This window comes from Salmo salar, chromosome 19 (assembly GCF_965601325.2).
Source record: "Salmo salar chromosome 19, fSalSal1, whole genome shotgun sequence".
Lineage (NCBI taxonomy): Eukaryota > Metazoa > Chordata > Actinopteri > Salmoniformes > Salmonidae > Salmo > Salmo salar.
The window spans coordinates 37132900-37154562 of NC_138309.1; the positions used below are offsets into that span (position 1 = coordinate 37132900).

The 21663-nt window shown below is 40.3% G+C and overlaps 1 protein-coding gene across 3 annotated transcripts in view; it reads left to right on the forward strand.

The window, feature by feature from the left end:
• arid4b (AT-rich interaction domain 4B) overlaps positions 1-21663 on the forward strand; it is a 240505-nt gene that overhangs the window by 59480 nt on the left and 159362 nt on the right. For all 3 annotated transcript variants that reach the window (XM_045702251.2, XM_045702252.2, XM_045702253.2), the window contains exons 3-5: positions 7474-7584; positions 11732-11797; positions 11962-12052. In XM_045702251.2, the coding sequence (XP_045558207.1) occupies positions 7474-7584; positions 11732-11797; positions 11962-12052 (268 nt within the window). The remainder of the gene's footprint in view (positions 1-7473; positions 7585-11731; positions 11798-11961; positions 12053-21663) is intronic.

Consider the following 21663-nt stretch of genomic DNA (forward strand, 5'->3'; position numbering starts at 1 on the left):
AAGCCTGCTGACTCTATATACTGTAGATGGCTATAATGAAGTCTGATGACACTGTAGACTGTAGATGGCTATAATGAAGCCTGCTGACTCTCTAGACTGTAGATGGCTATTATGAAGCCTGCTGACTCTGTAGACTGTAGATGGCTATAGGAAGCCTGCCAACTCTGTAGATGGCTATAATGAAGCCTGCTGACTCTGTTGACGGCTATAATGAAGCCTGTTGACTCTGTAGACTGTAGATGGCTATAATGAAGTCTGCTGACTCTGTAGATGGCTATAATGAAGCCTGTTGACTCTGTAGACTGTAGATGGCTAAAATGAAGCCTGCAGACTTTGTAGATGGCTGTAATGAAGCCTGCTGACTCTGTAGATGGCATAATGAAGCCTGTTGACTCTGTAGACTGTAGATGGTTATAATGAAGCCTGCATACTCTGCAGATGGCTATAATGAAGTCTGCTGACTCTGTAGACTGTAGATGGCTATAATGAAGCCTGCTGACTCTGTAGACGGCTATAATGAAGCCTGTTGACTCTGTAGACTGTAGATGGCTATAATGAAGCCTGCTGACTATATATACTGTAGATGGCTATAATAAAGTCTAATGACTCTGTAGACCGTAGATGGCTATAATGAAGCCTGCTGACTCTCTAGACTGTAGATGGCTACAATGAAGCCTGCTGACTCTGTAGACTGTAGATGGCTATAATGAAGCCTGCTGACTCTGTAGATGGCTATAATGAAGCCTGCTGACTCTGTAGACAGCTATAATGAAGCCTGTTGACTCTGTAGACTGTACATGGCTACAATGAAGCCTGCTGACTCTGTAGATGGCTATAATGAATCCTGCTGACTCTGTAGACTGTCGATGGCTATAATGAATCCTGCTGACTCTGTATATGGCTATAATGAAGCCTGCTGACTCTGTAGATGGCTATAATGAAGCCTGCTGACTCTGTAGATGGCTATAATGAAGCCTGCTGACTCTGTAGATGGCTATAATGAAGCCTGCTGACTCTGAAGATGGCTACAATGAAGCCTGCTGACTCTGTAGGTGGCTATAATGAAGCCTGCTGACTTTGTAGATGGCTATAATGAAGCCTGCTGACTCTGTAGACTGTAGATGGCTATAATGAAGCCTGCTGACTCTGTAGACTTTACATGGCTATAATGAAGCCTGCTGACTCTGTAGATGGCTATAATTAAGCCTGCTGACTCTGTAGATGGCTGTAATGAAGCCTGCTGACCCTGTAGACTGTAGATGGCTATAATGAGTCCTGCTGACCCTGTAGACTGTAGATGGCTATAATGAAGACTGCTGACTCTGTAGACTGTAGATGGCTATAATGAAGCCTGCTGACTCTATATACTGTAGATGGCTATAATGAAGTCTGATGACTCTGTAGAATGTAGATGGCTATAATGAAGCCTGCTGACTCTCTAGACTGTAGATGGCTATTATGAAGCCTGCTGACTCTGGAGACTGTAGATGGCTATAGGAAGCCTGCCAACTCTGTAGATGGCTATAATGAAGCCTGCTGACTCTGTTGACGGCTATAATGAAGCCTGTTGACTCTGTAGACTGTAGATGGCTATAATGAAGTCTGCTGACTCTGTAGATGGCTATAATGAAGCCTGTTGACTCTGTAGACTGTAGATGGCTAAAATGAAGCCTGCAGACTCTGTATATGGCTGTAATGAAGCCTGCTGACTCTGTAGATGGCTATAATGAATCCTGCTGAACCTGTAGATCGCTATAATGAAGCCTGCTGACTCTGTAGACTGTAGATGGCTATAATGAAGCTTGCTGACTCTGTACACTCTATATGGCTACAATGAAGCCTGCTGACTCTGTAGATGGCTATAATGAAGCCTGCTGACCCTGTAGATGGCTATTATGAAGCCTGCTGACTCTGTAGACTGTAGATGGCTATAATAAATCCTGCTGACTCTGTAGATGGCTATAATGAATCCTGCTGACTCTGTAGACTGTAGATGGCTATAATGAAGCCTGCTGAATCTATAGATGGCTATAATGAAGCCTGCTGACTCTGTCGACTGTAGATGGCTATAATGAAGCCTGCTTACTCTGTACACTGTAGATCGCTATAATGAAGCCTGCTGACTCTGTAGATGGCTATAATGACGCCTGCTGACTCTGTAGATGGCTGTAATGAAGCCTGCTGACCCTGTAGACTGTAGATGGCTATAATGAAGCCTGCTGACCCTGTAGACTGTAGATGGCTATAATGAATCCTGCTGACCCTGTAGACTGTAGATGGCTATAATGAAGCCTGCTGATTCTGTAGACTGTAGATGGCTATAATGAAGCCTGCTGACTCTGTAGATGGCTATAATGAAGCCTGTTGACTCTGTAGACTGTAGATGGCTATAATGAAGCCTGCTGACTCTATATACTGTAGATGGCTATAATGAAGTCTGATGACTCTGTAGACTGTAGATGGCTATAAGAAGCCTGCTGACTCTCTAGACTGTAGATGGCTGTAATGAATCCTGCTGACTCTGTAGACTTTAGATGGCTATAATGAAGCCTGCTGACTCTGTAGATGGCATAATGAAGCCTGTTGACTCTGTAGACTGTAGATGGCTATAATGAAGCCTGCATACTCTGCAGATGGCTATAATGAAGCCTGCTTACTCTGTAGACTGTCGATGGCTATAATGAATCCTGCTGACTCTGTATATGGCTATAATGAAGCCTGCTGACTCTGTAGACTGTAGATGGCTATAATGAAGCCTGCAGACTCTGTAGATGGCTATAATGAAGCCTGCTGACTCTGTAGATGGCATAATGAAGCCTGTTGACTCTGTAGACTGTAGATGGCTATAATGAAGCCTGCATACTCTGCAGATGGCTATAATGAAGCCTGCTTACTCTGTAGACTGTCGATGGCTATAATGAATCCTGCTGACTCTGTATATGGCTATAATGAAGCCTGCTGACTCTGTAGATGGCTATAATGAAGCCTGCTGACTCTGTAGATGGCTATAATGAAGCCTGCTGACTCTGTAGATGGCTATAATGAAGCCTGCTGACTCTGTAGATGGCTATAATGAAGCCTGCTGACTCTGTAGATGGCTATAATGAAGCCTGCTGACTCTGTAGATGGCTATAATGAAGCCTGCTGACTCTGTAGACTGTAGATGGCTATAATAAATCCTGCTGACTCTGTAGATGGCAATAATGAATCCTGCTGACTCTGTAGACTGTAGATGGCTATAATGAAGCCTGCTGACTCTATAGATGGCTATAATGAAGCCTGCTGACTCTGTAGACTGTAGATGGCTATAATGAAGCCTGCTGACTCTGTAGACTTTACATGGCTATAATGAAGCCTGCTGACTCTGTAGATGGCTATAATTAAGCCTGCTGACTCTGTAGATGGCTGTAATGAAGCCTGCTGACTCTCTAGACTGTAGATGGCTATTATGAAGCCTGCTGACTCTGTAGACTTTACATGGCTATAATGAAGCCTGCTGACTCTGTAGATGGCTATAATTAAGCCTGCTGACTCTGTAGATGGCTGTAATGAAGCCTGCTGACCCTGTAGACTGTAGATGGCTATAATGAATCCTGCTGACCCTGTAGACTGTAGATGGCTATAATGAAGACTGCTGACTCTGTAGACTGTAGATGGCTATAATGAAGCCTGCTGACTCTATATACTGTAGATGGCTATAATGAAGTCTGATGACTGTAGACTGTAGATGGCTATAATGAAGCCTGCTGACTCTCTAGACTGTAGATGGCTATTATGAAGCCTGCTGACTCTGTAGACTGTAGATGGCTATAGGAAGCCTGCCAACTCTGTAGATGGCTATAATGAAGCCTGCTGACTCTGTTGACGGCTATAATGAAGCCTGTTGACTCTGTAGACTGTAGATGGCTATAATGAAGTCTGCTGACTCTGTAGATGGCTATAATGAAGCCTGTTGACTCTGTAGACTGTAGATGGCTAAAATGAAGCCTGCAGACTTTGTAGATGGCTGTAATGAAGCCTGCTGACTCTGTAGATGGCATAATGAAGCCTGTTGACTCTGTAGACTGTAGATGGTTATAATGAAGCCTGCATACTCTGCAGATGGCTATAATGAAGTCTGCTGACTCTGTAGATGGCTATAATGAAGCCTGCTGACTCTGTAGACTGTAGATGGCTATAATGAAGCCTGCTGACTCTGTAGACGGCTATAATGAAGCCTGTTGACTCTGTAGACTGTAGATGGCTATAATGAAGCCTGCTGACTCTGTAGACTGTAGATGCCTGTAATAAAGCCTACTGACCCTGTAGATGGCTATAATGAAGCCTGCTGACTCTGTAGATGGCTATAATGAATCCTGCTGACCCTGTAGATGGCTATAATGAAGCCTGCTGACTCTGTAGACTGTAGATTGTTATAATGAAGCTTGCTGACTCTGTACACTGTATATGGCTATATTGAAGCCTGCTGACTCTATAGATGGCTATAATGAAGCCTGCTGACTCTGTAGATGGCTATAACGAATCCTGCTGACCCTTTAGATTGCTATACTGAAGCTCGCTGACTCTGTAGACTGTAGATGGCTATAATGAAGCCTGCTGACTCTGTTGATGGCTATAATGAAACCTGCTGACTCTGTAGAAGGCTATAATGAAGCTTGTTGACTCTGTAGACTGTAGATGGCTATAATGAAGCCTGCAGACTCTGTAGATGGCTATAATGAAGTCTGCTGACTCTGTAGACGGCTATAATAAAGCCTGCTGACCCTGTAGATGGCTATAATGAAGCCTGCTGACTCTGTAGATGGCTCTAATGAAGCCTGTTGACTCTGTAGACTGTAGATGGCTATAATGAAGCCTGCTGACTCTGTAGACGGCTATAATGAAGCCTGTTGACTCTGTAGACTGTACATGGCTACAATGAAGCCTGCTGACTCTGTAGATTGCTATAATGGAGCCTGCTGACTCTGTAGACTGTAGATTTCTATAATGAATCCTGCTGACTCTGTAGACTGTCGATGTCTATAATGAATCCTGCTGACTCTGTATATGGCTATAATGAAGCCTGCTGACTCTTTAGATGGCTATAATGAAGCCTGCTGACTCTGTAGATGGCTATAATGAAGCCTGCTGACTCTGAAGATGGCTATAATGAAGCCTGCTGACTCTGTAGATGGCTATAATGAAGCCTGCTGACTCTGAAGATGGCTACAATGAAGCTTGCTGACTCTGTAGATGGCTATAATGAAGCCTGCTGACTCTGTAGATGGCTATAATGAAGCCTGCTGACTCTGTAGACTGTAGATGGCTATAATGAAGCCTGCTGACTCTTTAGATGGCTATAATGAAGCCTGCTGACTCTATAGATGGCTATAATGAAGCCTGCTGACTCTGTAGACTGTAGATGGCTATAATGAAGCCTGCTGACTCTGTAGATGGCTATAATTAAGCCTGCTGACTCTGTAGATGGCTGTAATGAAGCCTGCTGACTCTCTAGACTGTAGATGGCTATTATGAAGCCTGCTGACTCTGTAGACTTTACATGGCTATAATGAAGCCTGCTGACTCTGTAGATGGCTATAATTAAGCCTGCTGACTCTGTAGATGGCTGTAATGAAGCCTGCTGACCCTGTAGACTGTAGATGGCTATAATGAATCCTGCTGACCCTGTAGACTGTAGATGGCTATAATGAAGACTGCTGACTCTGTAGACTGTAGATGGCTATAATGAAGCCTGCTGACTCTATATACTGTAGATGGCTATAATGAAGTCTGATGACTCTGTAGACTGTAGATGGCTATAATGAAGCCTGCTGACTCTCTAGACTGTAGATGGCTATTATGAAGCCTGCTGACTCTGTAGACTGTAGATGGCTATAGGAAGCCTGCCAACTCTGTAGATGGCTATAATGAAGCCTGCTGACTCTGTTGACGGCTATAATGAAGCCTGTTGACTCTGTAGACTGTAGATGGCTATAATGAAGTCTGCTGACTCTGTAGACTGTAGATGGCTAAAATGAAGCCTGCAGACTTTGTAGATGGCTGTAATGAAGCCTGCTGACTCTGTAGATGGCATAATGAAGCCTGTTGACTCTGTAGACTGTAGATGGTTATAATGAAGCCTGCATACTCTGCAGATGGCTATAATGAAGTCTGCTGACTCTGTAGATGGCTATAATGAAGCCTGCTGACTCTGTAGACTGTAGATGGCTATAATGAAGCCTGCTGACTCTGTAGACGGCTATAATGAAGCCTGTTGACTCTGTAGACTGTAGATGGCTATAATGAAGCCTGCTGACTCTGTAGACTGTAGATGCCTGTAATAAAGCCTACTGACCCTGTAGATGGCTATAATGAAGCCTGCTGACTCTGTAGATGGCTATAATGAATCCTGCTGACCCTGTAGATGGCTATAATGAAGCCTGCTGACTCTGTAGACTGTAGATTGTTATAATGAAGCTTGCTGACTCTGTACACTGTATATGGCTATATTGAAGCCTGCTGACTCTATAGATGGCTATAATGAAGCCTGCTGACTCTGTAGATGGCTATAATGAATCCTGCTGACCCTTTAGATGGCTATAATGAAGCCTGCTGACTCTGTAGACTGTAGATGGCTATAATGAAGCTTGCTGACTCTGTACACTGTATATGGCTATAATGAAGCCTGCTGACTCTGTTGATGGCTATAATGAAACCTGCTGACTCTGTAGACGGCTATAATGAAGCCTGTTGACTCTGTAGACTGTAGATGGCTATAATGAAGCCTGCAGACTCTGTAGATGGCTATAATGAAGTCTGCTGACTCTGTAGACGGCTATAATAAAGCCTGCTGACCCTGTAGATGGCTATAATGAAGCCTGCTGACTCTGTAGACGGCTATAATGAAGCCTGTTGACTCTGTAGACTGTAGATGGCTATAATGAAGCCTGTTGACTCTGTAGACTGTAGATGGCTATAATGAAGCCTGCTGACTCTGTAGACGTCTATAATAAAGCCTGCTGACCCTGTAGATGGCTATAATGAAGCCTGCTGACTCTGTAGATGGCTATAATGAAGCCTGCTGACTCTGTAGACTGTAGATGGCTGTAATGAAGCTTGCTGACTCTGTAGATGGCTATAATGAAGCCCGCTGACTCTCTAGACTGTAGATGGCTATAATGAAGCCTGCTGACTCTGTAGATGGCTATAATGAAGCCTGCAGACTCTGTAGATGGCTATAATGAAGTACATCAATAAAGTAGCCATTGGCTGTTAGTACTGGTAATTCAAGACAAATGAGAATGTTTGTTTCTTGGTACAAGTGTTAAGATAGTCATCATGTACTGTATCTGTGGTATTATTCACTCACTGCCTCCTCCTCTGTCACTGCTCTGTCCTCATTTGAATCTCTTGTTCTTTTCTACTAATCTGTATGGCATTATTGACTCCCTTCCACTCCGTGTCCCCTCCCTCCCTCCCTCTCTCTCCGTTCAGACTCCGGAGGAGCCGCCCTACCTGACAGTGGGCACGGATGTCAGCGCCAAGTACAGAGGTGCTTTCTGTGAGGCCAAAATTAAGACTGCCAAGAGACTGGTCAAGGCCAAGGTAACTGTTCAACACTGTTATTGTGCCTGAGTCTGAGTCTGGCCCTAGTGGTAGTTTCTGTTGGTAATATACAATATAATGATCTATTAAACTGTTGTTCAAGTCGTAGCTGTTTTAACCAAGGAACTGATTAATGTTAAGTAAATATTTGTATAAACGTAAGATTCAACAACTGAGACATAAACTGAACAAGTTCCACAGACATGAAATGGAATGCGTCCCTGAACAAAGGTTGGAGGGGGGTCAAAATCAAAAGTAACAGTCAGTATCTGGTGTGGCCACCAGCTGCATTAATTACTGCAGTGCATCTCCTCCTCATGGACTGCACCAGATTTGCCAGTTCTTGCTGTGAGATGTTACCCCACTCTTCCACCAAGGCACCTGCAAGTTCCTGGACATTTCTGGGGAGAATGGCCCTAGCCCTCACCCTCTGATCCAACAGGTCCAAGACGTGCTCAGTGGGATTGAGATCCGGGCTCTTCGCTGGCCATGGCAGAACACTGACATTCCTGTCTTGCAGGAAATCACGCACAGAACGAGCAGTATGGCTGGTGGCATTGTCATGCTGGAGGGTCATGTCAGGATGAGCCTGCAGGAAGGGTACCAGGTGAAGGTGGACGATGTCTCCCCTTTATCACACAGCGTTGAGATTGCCTGCAATGACAACAAGCTCAGTCCGATGATGCTGTGACACACCATCCCAGACCATGACGGACCCTCCACCTCCAAATCGATCCCACTCCAGAGTACAGGCCTCGGTGTAACGCTCATTCCTTCGACAATAAACGCAAATCCGACCATCACCCCTGGTGAGACACAACCACGACTCGTCAGTGATGAGCATTTTTTGCCAGTCCTGTCTGTTCCAGCGACGGTGGGTCTGTGCCCATAGACGACGTTGTTGCCGGTGATGTCTGGTGAGGACCTGCCTTACCGCAGGCCTACAAGCCCTCAGTCCAGCCTCTCTCAGTCTATTGCGGACAGTCTGAGCAGTGATAGAGGGATTGTGCGTTCCTATTGTAACTTGGGCAGTTGTTGTTGCATCCTGTACCTGTCCCGCAGGTGTGATGTTCGAATGTACGGATCCTCTGCAGGTGTTGTTACACGTGGTCTGCCACTGCGAGGACGATCAGCTGTCCGTCCTGTCTCCCTGTAGCGCTGTCTTAGGCATCTCACAGTATGGACATTGAAATGTATTGCCCTGGCCACATCTGCAGTCCTCATGCCTCCTTGCATCATGCCTAAAGTATGTTCACGCAGATGAGCAGGGACCCTGGGCATCTTTCTTTTGGTGTTTTTCAGAGTCAGTAGAAAGGCCTCTTTAGTGTCCTGAAGATCTGTGAAGTTATTTGGATTTTACGAATTATCTTTGAAAGACAGGGTCCTGAAAAAGGGAGGGGTTTTTGTTGCTGAGTTTATACACCAGTTTAATTTAAGGACCAAAACATTGACCGCTGATACATATAAAGAGAAAAATTGTTGGGAAGAGATTTTCGATGTACCGATTCCATGGCACTTGGTTTGTGAATTGATTTGCAAAACGACACTGGTTTCAAAGCGTAGAATTTTTCAATTGAATTATTATACAAAATTCTTGCAACCAATAGAATGTTATAAATATGGGGGATACAATCTTCCCAGCTCTGCAGATTTTGCTGTGAGGAAGCAGAGTCATTAGATCATTTATATTGGTACTGTCCATATGTAGCTTGCTTTTGGTCACAGGTCCAGGAATGGCTGAAGAATTGCAACATTTACCTGAAGCTAACCATGCAGATAGCAATACTGGGTGATTTGAAAAGTCATAGTCAATCAATCAATAATATAATAATACTTTTAGCAAAAATGTTAATCTTTAGTTTACAATCTGTAGAAACTATGAGAATAGAAAGGTTCAGAACTTTTGTAAAACATCACATCACAGTTGAAAATATATGGCAAATAGAAATCCAATATGGATGGTGTTAAGAGATAGATGGGAGGGGTTTAGTGGAGCTGAAGGGTGGGACTAATACCAACAAGATAACTCATGTAAAATATACTGTGTCCTTAAAATGTATATAGTATGTTTAAGCTGGAAGTAGAATCCTAAGTGTTATTGTTCATTAGTTTACTCCAGTTAGGGGGGGTAGGGTTAGTGGAAAAGAATAAAGGAAAATATATTTCAAAATATGTATATACAGTACCAGTCAAAAGTTTGGACACTCATTCCAGGGTTTTTCTTAATTTTTTACTATTTTCAACAATGTAGAATTTCTTTCCTACCTAATGCATTTGAGACAATCAGTTGTGTTGTGACAAGGTAGGGGTGGTATACAGAAGATAGCCCTATTTGGTAAAAGACCAAGTCCATATTATGGCAAGAACAGCTCAAATAAGCAAAGAGAAACGACAGCCCATCATTACTTTAAGACATGAAGGTCAGTCAATGCGGAAAGTTTCAAGGACTTTGAAAGATTCTTCAAGTGCAGTCTGCAAAAACCATCAAGCACTATGATGAAACTGGCTCCCATGAGGACCGCCACAGGAAAGGAAGACCCAGAGTTACCTCTGCTGCAGAGGAGAAGTTCAAGTAATATCTCAAAATCAACTTTTCAGAGGAGACTGTGTGAATCAGGCCTTCATAGTTGAATTGCTGTAAAGAAACCACTACTAAAGGACAACAATAAGAAGAAGAGACTTGCTTGGGCCAAGAAACACAAGCAATGGACATTAGACCGGTGGAAATATCTTTTGGTCCGATGAGTCCGAATTTGAGATTTTTGGTTCCAACTGCCGTGTCTTTGTGAGATGCAGAGTAGGTGAACGGATGATCTCCACGTGTGGTTCCCACCGTGAAGCATGGAGGAGAAGGTGTGATGGTGCTTATTTTTAATAAAAAATGTTATATTTTTTTAACTAGGCAAGTCAGTTAAGAACAAATTCTTATTTTCAATGACGGCCTAGGAACAGTGGGTTAACTGCCTTGTTCAGGGGCAGAACGACAGATTTTTACCTTGTCAGCTCGGGGATTCGATCTTGCAACCTTTCGGTTACTGGTCCAAAGCTCTAACCATTATGTTACGCTGCCACCCCAGCACTGTCAGTGAATGATTTATTTAGAATTCAAGGCAGACTTAACCAGCATGGCCTCCACAGCTTTCTGCAGCGATACGCCATCCCATCTGGTTTGCGCTTAGTCCCACTATCATTTGGCTTTCAACAGGACAATGACCCAACACACCTCCAGGCTGTGTAAGGGACATTTGACCAAGAAGGAGAGTGATGGAGTGCTGCATCAGATGACCTGGCCTCCACAATCACCCAACCTCAACCCAATTGGTTGGTTTGGGATGAATTGGACCTTAGAGTGAAGGAAAATCAGCCAACAAGTGCTCAGCATATGTGGGAACTCCAAGGCTGATGGAAAAGTATTCCAGATGAAGCTGTTTGAGAGAATGCCAATAGTGTGCACAGCTGTCATCAATGCAAAGCGTGGCTACTTTGAAGATTCTCAAATATAAAATATATTTTGATTTGTTGAACATTTATTTTGTTAACTACATGATTCCATATGTGTTATTTCATTGTTTGGATGTCTTCACTATTATTCTACAATGTAGAAAATAGTAAAAATATAGAAAAACCCTTGAAGGAATAGGTGTGTCCACACTTTTGACTGGTACTGTATATCTCACTAGCTCGTTTCCAGACACAAATCAGGTAACAGCTGGCTCTGAGCATAGTATTGTCCCCTGCAGAGCTTTTTACACAGTTATCAAGACGGTGGTTATGATCGTCACTGTTTACTGGCAACAATTTGGATTCCGTTTTTAGTCGACGTTAACTGACACCTGTTATAACAAAAGGCATAACATGCCATTTGGAAATTCATACATTTTTCGGGTGCTCTGGCACTCTCTCACTAAAGTGCTCTGAAGTAGAAAGCCAAGCGTATTGATTCACAGTGTGAAAGCAGCTTGGGCTGTCTCTCACGTCTCATCTCGCCCGTCCCAGTCCTGGAGAGACAACGACGTCTTGACTATCTGTCAGGTTTTGAGTTTGTTTGATGAGGTAGGAGCAGGAGGTCAGATGAGGGCGTGAATTGTTTGTTTACTGACATTACTAACTCTCTAACCTCCTCTTCCTCCCTTTTCTTCCTCTTCAGGTGACCTTTAAACCAGACCTGACCACAGCAGAGGTCCATGATGACAGCATCCAAGGCCCTCTGAAGGTACGAGACCGGCCAGCCCAGCCTCAGGCCACTACTGTTGTCTTATACTCTTCATTATAAATGCATCTTTTCATGTCTACATGAAGTGATGAGGACTTAGTCACCGTAGCCAGATAAATGTCAGCCAGTATTGAATGTTAACAGCAGTATGTCTGGTCTGTCAGGTTGGTGCTGTAGTAGAGGTGAAGAACCCTGATGGAGTGTACCAGGAAGCTTCCATCAACAAGCTGACTGACTGCAGTATATACACTGTTGGTGAGTCAAGTGTTTTTCTCTGTCTTTTTATTTGTACTTTACTTTATCACTATATATACTGTTTGGTTCTGTCACTATATATACTGTTGGTGAGCACTGTTTGGTTCTATCATTATATATACTGTTGGTGAGCACTGTTTGGTTCTATCTATCATAATATATACTGTTGGTGAGCACTGTTTGCTTCTATCACTATATATATTGTTGGTGAGCACTGTTTGTTTCTATCACTATATATACTGTTGGTGAGCACTGATTGGTTCTATGTATCACTATATATACTGTTGGTGAGCACTGTTTGCTTCTATCACTATATATATTGTTGGTGAGCACTGTTTGTTTCTATCACTATATATACTGTTGGTGAGCACTATTTGGTTCTGTCACTATATATACTGTTGGTGAGCACTGTTTGGTTCTGTCAATATATATACTGTTGGTGAGCACTGTTTGGTTCTATCACTATATATAGTGTTGGTGAGCACTGGTGAGCACTGTTTGCTTCTATCACTATATATATTGTTGGTGAGCACTGTTTGTTTCTATCACGATATATACTGTTGGTGAGCACTGTTTGGTTCTATTACTATATATACTGTTGGTGAGCACTGTTTGCTTCTATCACTATATATATTGTTGGTGAGCACTGTTTGTTTCTATCACTATATATACTGTTGGTGAGCACTCTTTGGTTATGTCACTATATCTACTGTTGGTGAGCACTGTTTGGTTCTATCATTATATATACTGTTGGTGAGCACTGGTGAGCACTGTTTGGTTCTATCATTATATATACTGTTGGTGAGCACTGTTTGGTTCTATCATTATATATACTGTTGGTGAGCACTGTTTGGTTCTATCACTATATATACTGTTGGTGAGCACTGTTTGGTTCTATCATTATATATACTGTTGGTGAGCACTGTTTGGTTCTATCATTATATATACTATTGGTGAGCACTGTTTGGTTCTATCACTATATATACTGTTGGTGAGCACTGTTTGGTTCTATCACTATATACACTGTTGGTGAGCACTGTTTGGTTCTATTACTATATATACTGTTTGGTTCTATCACTATATATATTGTTGGTGAGCACTGTCTTGTTCTGTCACTATATGTACTGTTGGTGAGCACTGTTTGGTTCTATCTATCATAATATATACTGTTGGTGAGCACTGTTTGGTTCTATCATTACATTTACTGTTGGTGAGCACTGGTTGGTTCTATCATTATATTTACAGTTGGTGAGCACTGGTTGGTTCTATCATCGTTTTTCTCTGTCTTTTTATTTGTACTTTACTTTATCACTATATATACTGTTTGGTTCTGTCACTATATATACTGTTGGTGAGCACTGTTTGGTTCTATCATTATATATACTGTTGGTGAGCACTGTTTGGTTCTATCTATCATAATATATAGTGTTGGTGAGCACTGTTTGCTTCTATCACTATATATATTGTTGGTGAGCACTGTTTGTTTCTATCACTATATATACTGTTGGTGAGCACTGTTTGGTTCTATTACTATATATATACTGTTGGTGAGCACTGTTTGGTTCTATGTATCACTATATATACTGTTGGTGAGCACTGTTTGCTTCTATCACTATATATATTGTTGGTGAGCACTGTTTGTTTCTATCACTATATATACTGTAGGTGAGCACTGTTTGGTTCTGTCACTATATATACTATTGGTGAGCACTGTTTGGTTCTGTCACTATATATACTGTTGGTGAGCACTGTTTGGTTCTGTCACTATATATACTGTTGGTGAGCACTGGTGAGCACTGTTTGCTTCTATCACTATATATATTGTTGGTGAGCACTGTTTATTTCTATCACTATATATACTGTTGGTGAGCACTGTTTGGTTCTATCACTATATATACTGTTGGTGAGCACTGGTGAGCACTGTTTGGTTCTATCATTATATATACTGTTGGTGAGCACTGGTGAGCACTGTTTGGTTCTATCATTATATATACTATTGGTGAGCACTGTTTGGTTCTATTACTATATATACTGTTGGTGAGCACTGTTTGGTTCTATCATTATATATACTGTTGGTGAGCACTATTTGGTTCTATCACTATATATACTGTTGGTGAGCACTGTTTGGTTCTATCATTATATATACTGTTGGTGAGCACTCTTTGGTTCTATCATTATATATACTATTGGTGAGCACTGTTTGGTTGTATCACTATATATATATATTGTTGGTGAGCACTGTTTGGTTCTGTCACTATATGTACTGTTGGTGAGCACTGTTTGGTTCTATCACTATATATACTGTTGGTGAGCACTGTTTGGTTCTATCTATCATAATATATACTGTTGGTGAGCACTGTTTGGTTCTATCATTATATTTACTGTTGGTGAGCACTGGTTGGTTCTATCATTATATTTACTGTTGGTGAGCACTGGTTGGTTCTATCATTATATATACTGTTGGTGAGCACTGTTTGGTTCTATCACTATATATACTGTTGGTGAGCACTGTTTGGTTCTGTCACTATATATACTGTTGGTGAGCACTGGTGAGCACTTTATGCTTCTATCACCATATATATTGTCGGTGAGCACTGTTTGTTTCTATCACTATATATACTGTTGGTGAGCACTGTTTGGTTCTATTACTATATATACTGCTGGTGAGCACTGTTTGGTTCTATGTATCACTATATATACTGTTGGTGAGCACTGTTTGCTTCTATCACTATATATATTGTTGGTGAGCACTGTTTGTTTCTGTCACTATATATACTGTTGGTGAGAACTGTTTAGTTCTGTCACTATATATACTGTTGGTGAGCACTGTTTGGTTCTATCACTATATATACTGTTGGTGAGCACTGGTGAGCAATGTTTGGTTCTATCATTATATATACTGTTGGTGAGCACTGGTGACCACTGTTTGGTTCTATCATTATATATACACTGTTGGTGAACACTGTTTGGTTCTATTACTATATATACTGTTGGTGAGCACTGTTTGGTTCTATCATTATATATACTGTTGGTGAGCACTGTTTGGTTCCATCATTATATATATATTGTTGGTGAACACTGTTTGGTTCTATCATTATATATACTATTGGTGAGAACTGTTTGGTTCTATCACTATATATACTGTTGTTGAGCACTGTTTGGTTCTATTACTATATATACTGTTTGGTTCTATCACTATATATATTGTTGGTGAGCACTGTTTGGTTCTGTCACTATATGTACTGTTGGTGAGCACTGTTTGGTTCTATCTATCATAATATATACTGTTGGTGAGCACTGTTTGGTTCTATCACTATATATATATTGTTGGTGAGCACTGTTTGGTTCTGTCACTATATGTACTTTTGGTGAGCACTGTTTGGTTCTATCACTATATATACTGTTGGTGAGCACTGTTTGGTTCTATCTATCATAATATATACTGTTGGTGAGCACTGTTTGGTTCTATCATTATATTTACTGTTGGTGAGCACTGGTTGGTTCTATCATTATATTTACTGTTGGTGAGCACTGGTTGGTTCTATCATTATATATACTGTTGGTGAGCACTGTTTGGTTCTATCACTATATATACTGTTGGTGAGCACTGTTTGGTTCTGTCACTATATATACTGTTGTTGAGCACTGTTTGGTTCTATCACTATATATACTGTTGGTGAGCACTGTTTGGTTCTATCATTATATATACTGTTGGTGAGCACTGTTTGGTTCCATCATTATATATATATTGTTGGTGAACACTGTTTGGTTCTATCATTATATATACTATTGGTGAGAACTGTTTGGTTCTATCACTATATATACTGTTGTTGAGCACTGTTTGGTTCTGTCACTATATATACTGTTGGTGAGAACTGTTTGGTTCTGTCACTATATATACTGTTGTTGAGCAGTGGTGAGGACTGTTTGGTTCTATCATTATATATACTGTTGGTGAGCACTGTTTGGTCCTGTCACTATATATACTGTTGGTGAGCACTTTTTTGTTCTATCATTATATATAATGTTGGTGAGCACTGTTTGGTTCTATCATTATATATACTGTTGGTGAGCACTGTTTGGTTCTATCACTATATATACTGTTGGTGAGCACTGTTTGGTTCTATCATTATATATACTGTTGGTGAGCACTGTTTGGTTCTATCATTATATATACTATTGGTGAGCACTGTTTGGTTCTATCACTATATATACTGTTGGTGAGCACTGTTTGGTTCTATCACTATATACACTGTTGGTGAGCACTGTTTGGTTCTATTACTATATATACTGTTTGGTTCTATCACTATATATATTGTTGGTGAGCACTGTTTGGTTCTGTCACTATATGTACTGTTGGTGAGCACTGTTTGCTTCTATCACTATATATTCTGTTGGTGAGCACTGTTTGGTTCTATCTATCATAATATATACTGTTGGTGAGCACTGTTTGGTTCTATCATTATATTTACTGTTGGTGAGCACTGTTTGGTTCTATCATTATATGTACTGTTGGTGAGCACTGTTTGGTTCTATCACTATATATACTGTTGGTGAGCACTGTTTGGTTCTATCATTATATATACTGTTGGTGAGCACTGTTTGGTTCTATCATTATATATACTGTTGGTGAGCACTGTTTGGTTCTGTCATAATTTATACTGTTGGTGAGCACTGTTTGGTTCTATCACTATATATACTGTTGGTGAGCAGTGGTGAGCAATGTTTGGTTCTATCATTATATATACTGTTGGTGAGCACTGTTTGGTTCTGTCATTATATAAACTGTTGGTGAGCACTGTTTGGTTCTATCATTATATATACTGTTGGTGAGCACTCTTTGGTTCTATCATTATATATACTGTTGGTGAGCACTGTTTGGTTCTATCACTATATATACTGTTGGTGAGCACTGTTTGGTTCTATCGTTATATATACTGTTGGTGAGCACTGTTTGGTTCTATCACTATATATACTGTTGGCGAGCACTGTTTGGTTCTATCACTATATATGCTGTTGGTGAGCACTGTTTGGTTCTATCTATAATAATATAAACTGTTGGTGAGCACTGTTTGGTTCTATCATTGTATATACTGTTGGTGAGCACTGTTTGGTTCTATGTATCGCTATATATACTGTTGGTGAGCACTGTTTGCTTCTATCACTATATATATTGTTGGTGAGCACTGTTTGTTCTGTCACTATATATACTGTTGGTGAGAACTGTTTGGTTCTGTCACTATATATACTGTTGGTGTGCACTGTTTGGTTCTGTCACTATATATACTGTTGGTGAGAACTGTTTGGTTCTGTCACTATATATACTGTTGGTGAGCAGTGGTGAGGACTGTTTGGTTCTATCATTATATATACTGTTGGTGAGCACTGTTTGGTTCTGTCACTATATGTACTGTTGGTGAGCACTGTTTGCTTCGATCACTATATATTCTGTTGGTGAGCACTGTTTGGTTCTATCTATCATCATATATACTGTTGGTGAGCACTGTTTGGTTCTATCATTATATTTACTGTTGGTGAGCACTGTTTGGTTCTATCACTATATATACTGTTGGTGAGCACTGTTTGGTTCTATCATAATATATACTGTTGGTGAGCACTGTTTGATTCTATCATTATATTTACTGTTGGTGAGCACTGGTTGGTTCTATCATTATATTTACTGTTGGTGAGCACTGGTTGGTGCTATCATTATATATACTGTTGACGAGCACTGTTTGTTTCTATCACTATATATGCTGTTGGTGAGCACTGTTTGGTTCTATCTATAATAATATAAACTGTTGGTGAGCACTGTTTGGTTCTATCATTGTATATACTGTTGGTGAGCACTGTTTGGTTCTATGTATCACTATATATACTGTTGGTGAGCACTGTTTGCTTCTATCACTATATATATTGTTGGTGAGCACTGTTTGTTCTGTCACTATATATACTGTTGTTGAGCACTGTTTGGTTCTGTCACTATATATACTGTTGGTGAGAACTGTTTGGTTCTGTCACTATATATACTGTTGGTGAGCAGTGGTGAGGACTGTTTGGTTCTATCATTATATATACTGTTGGTGAGCACTGTTTGGTTCTATCATTATATATACTGTTGGTGAGCACTGTTTGGTTCTATCACTATATATACTGTTGGTGAGCACTGTTTGGTTCTATCATTATATATACTGTTGGTGAGCACTGGTGAGCACTGTTTGGTTCTATCATTATATATACTGTTGGTGAGCACTGTTTGGTTCTATCATTATATATACTGTTGGTGAGCACTGTTTGGTTCTATCATTATATATACTATTGGTGAGCACTGTTTGGTTCTATCACTATATATACTGTTGGTGAGCACTCTTTGGTTCTATCACTATATACACTGTTGGTGAGCACTGTTTGGTTCTATTACTATATATACTGTTTGGTTCTATCTCTATATGTATTGTTGGTGAGCACTGTTTGGTTCTGTCACTATATGTACTGTTGGTGAGCACTGTTTGCTTCTATCACTATATATACTGTTGGTGAGCACTGTTTGGTTCTATGTATCACTATATATACTGTTGGTGAGCACTGTTTGCTTCTATCACTATATATATTGTTGGTGAGCACTGTTTGTTCTGTCACTATATATACTGTTGGTGAGAACTGTTTGGTTCTGTCACTATATATACTGTTGGTGAGCACTGTTTGGTTCTGTCACTATATATACTGTTGGTGAGAACTGTTTGGTTCTGTCACTATATATACTGTTGGTGAGCAGTGGTGAGGACTGTTTGGTTCTATCATTATATATACTGTTGGTGAGCACTGTTTGGTCCTGTCACTATATATACTGTTGGTGAGCACTTTTTTGTTCTATCATTATATATAATGTTGGTGAGCACTGTTTGGTTCTATCATTATATATACTGTTGGTGAGCACTGTTTGGTTCTATCACTATATATACTGTTGGTGAGCACTGTTTGGTTCTATCATTATATATACTGTTGGTGAGCACTGTTTGGTTCTATCATTATATATACTATTGGTGAGCACTGTTTGGTTCTATCACTATATATACTGTTGGTGAGCACTGTTTGGTTCTATCACTATATACACTGTTGGTGAGCACTGTTTGGTTCTATTACTATATATACTGTTTGGTTCTATCACTATATATATTGTTGGTGAGCACTGTTTGGTTCTGTCACTATATGTACTGTTGGTGAGCACTGTTTGCTTCTATCACTATATATTCTGTTGGTGAGCACTGTTTGGTTCTATCTATCATAATATATACTGTTGGTGAGCACTGTTTGGTTCTATCATTATATTTACTGTTGGTGAGCACTGTTTGGTTCTATCATTATATGTACTGTTGGTCAGCACTGTTTGGTTCTATCACTATATATACTGTTGGTGAGCACTGTTTGGTTCTATCATTATATATACTGTTGGTGAGCACTGTTTGGTTCTATCATTATATATACTGTTGGTGAGCACTGTTTGGTTCTGTCATAATTTATACTGTTGGTGAGCACTGTTTGGTTCTATCACTATATATACTGTTGGTGAGCAGTGGTGAGCAATGTTTGGTTCTATCATTATATATACTGTTGGTGAGCACTGTTTGGTTCTGTCACTATATAAACTGTTGGTGAGCACTGTTTGGTTCTATCATTATATATACTGTTGGTGAGCACTGTTTGGTTCTATCATTATATATACTGTTGGTGAGCACTGTTTGGTTCTATCACTATATATACTGTTGGTGAGCACTGTTTGGTTCTATCGTTATATATACTGTTGGTGAGCACTGTTTGGTTCTATCACTATATATACTGTTGGCGAGCACTGTTTGGTTCTATCACTATATATGCTGTTGGTGAGCACTGTTTGGTTCTATCTATAATAATATAAACTGTTGGTGAGCACTGTTTGGTTCTATCATTGTATATACTGTTGGTGAGCACTGTTTGGTTCTATGTATCGCTATATATACTGTTGGTGAGCACTGTTTGCTTCTATCACTATATATATTGTTGGTGAGCACTGTTTGTTCTGTCACTATATATACTGTTGGTGAGAACTGTTTGGTTCTGTCACTATATATACTGTTGGTGAGCACTGTTTGGTTCTGTCACTATATATACTGTTGGTGAGAACTGTTTGGTTCTGTCACTATATATACTGTTGGTGAGCAGTGGTGAGGACTGTTTGGTTCTATCATTATATATACTGTTGGTGAGCACTGTTTGGTTCTGTCACTATATGTACTGTTGGTGAGCACTGTTTGCTTCGATCACTATATATTCTGTTGGTGAGCACTGTTTGGTTCTATCACTATATATACTGTTGGTGAGCAGTGGTGAGCAATGTTTGGTTCTATCATTATATATACTGTTGGTGAGCACTGTTTGGTTCTGTCACTATATAAACTGTTGGTGAGCACTGTTTGGTTCTATCATTATATATACTGTTGGTGAGCACTGTTTGGTTCTATCATTATATATACTGTTGGTGAGCACTGTTTGGTTCTATCACTATATATACTGTTGGTGAGCACTGTTTGGTTCTATCGTTATATATACTGTTGGTGAGCACTGTTTGGTTCTATCACTATATATACTGTTGGCGAGCACTGTTTGGTTCTATCACTATATATGCTGTTGGTGAGCACTGTTTGGTTCTATCTATAATAATATAAACTGTTGGTGAGCACTGTTTGGTTCTATCATTGTATATACTGTTGGTGAGCACTGTTTGGTTCTATGTATCGCTATATATACTGTTGGTGAGCACTGTTTGCTTCTATCACTATATATATTGTTGGTGAGCACTGTTTGTTCTGTCACTATATATACTGTTGGTGAGAACTGTTTGGTTCTGTCACTATATATACTGTTGGTGAGCACTGTTTGGTTCTGTCACTATATATACTGTTGGTGAGAACTGTTTGGTTCTGTCACTATATATACTGTTGGTGAGCAGTGGTGAGGACTGTTTGGTTCTATCATTATATATACTGTTGGTGAGCACTGTTTGGTTCTGTCACTATATGTACTGTTGGTGAGCACTGTTTGCTTCGATCACTATATATTCTGTTGGTGAGCACTGTTTGGTTCTATAAATCATCATATATACTGTTGGTGAGCACTGTTTGGTTCTATCATTATATTTACTGTTGGTGAGCACTGTTTGGTTCTATCACTATATATACTGTTGGTGAGCACTGTTTGGTTCTATCATAATATATACTGTTGGTGAGCACTGTTTGATTCTATCATTATATTTACTGTTGGTGAGCACTGGTTGGTTCTATCATTATATTTACTGTTGGTGAGCACTGGTTGGTGCTATCATTATATATACTGTTGACGAGCACTGTTTGTTTCTATCACTATATATGCTGTTGGTGAGCACTGTTTGGTTCTATCTATAATAATATAAACTGTTGGTGAGCACTGTTTGGTTCTATCATTGTATATACTGTTGGTGAGCACTGTTTGGTTCTATGTATCACTATATATACTGTTGGTGAGCACTGTTTGCTTCTATCACTATATATATTGTTGGTGAGCACTGTTTGTTCTGTCACTATATATACTGTTGTTGA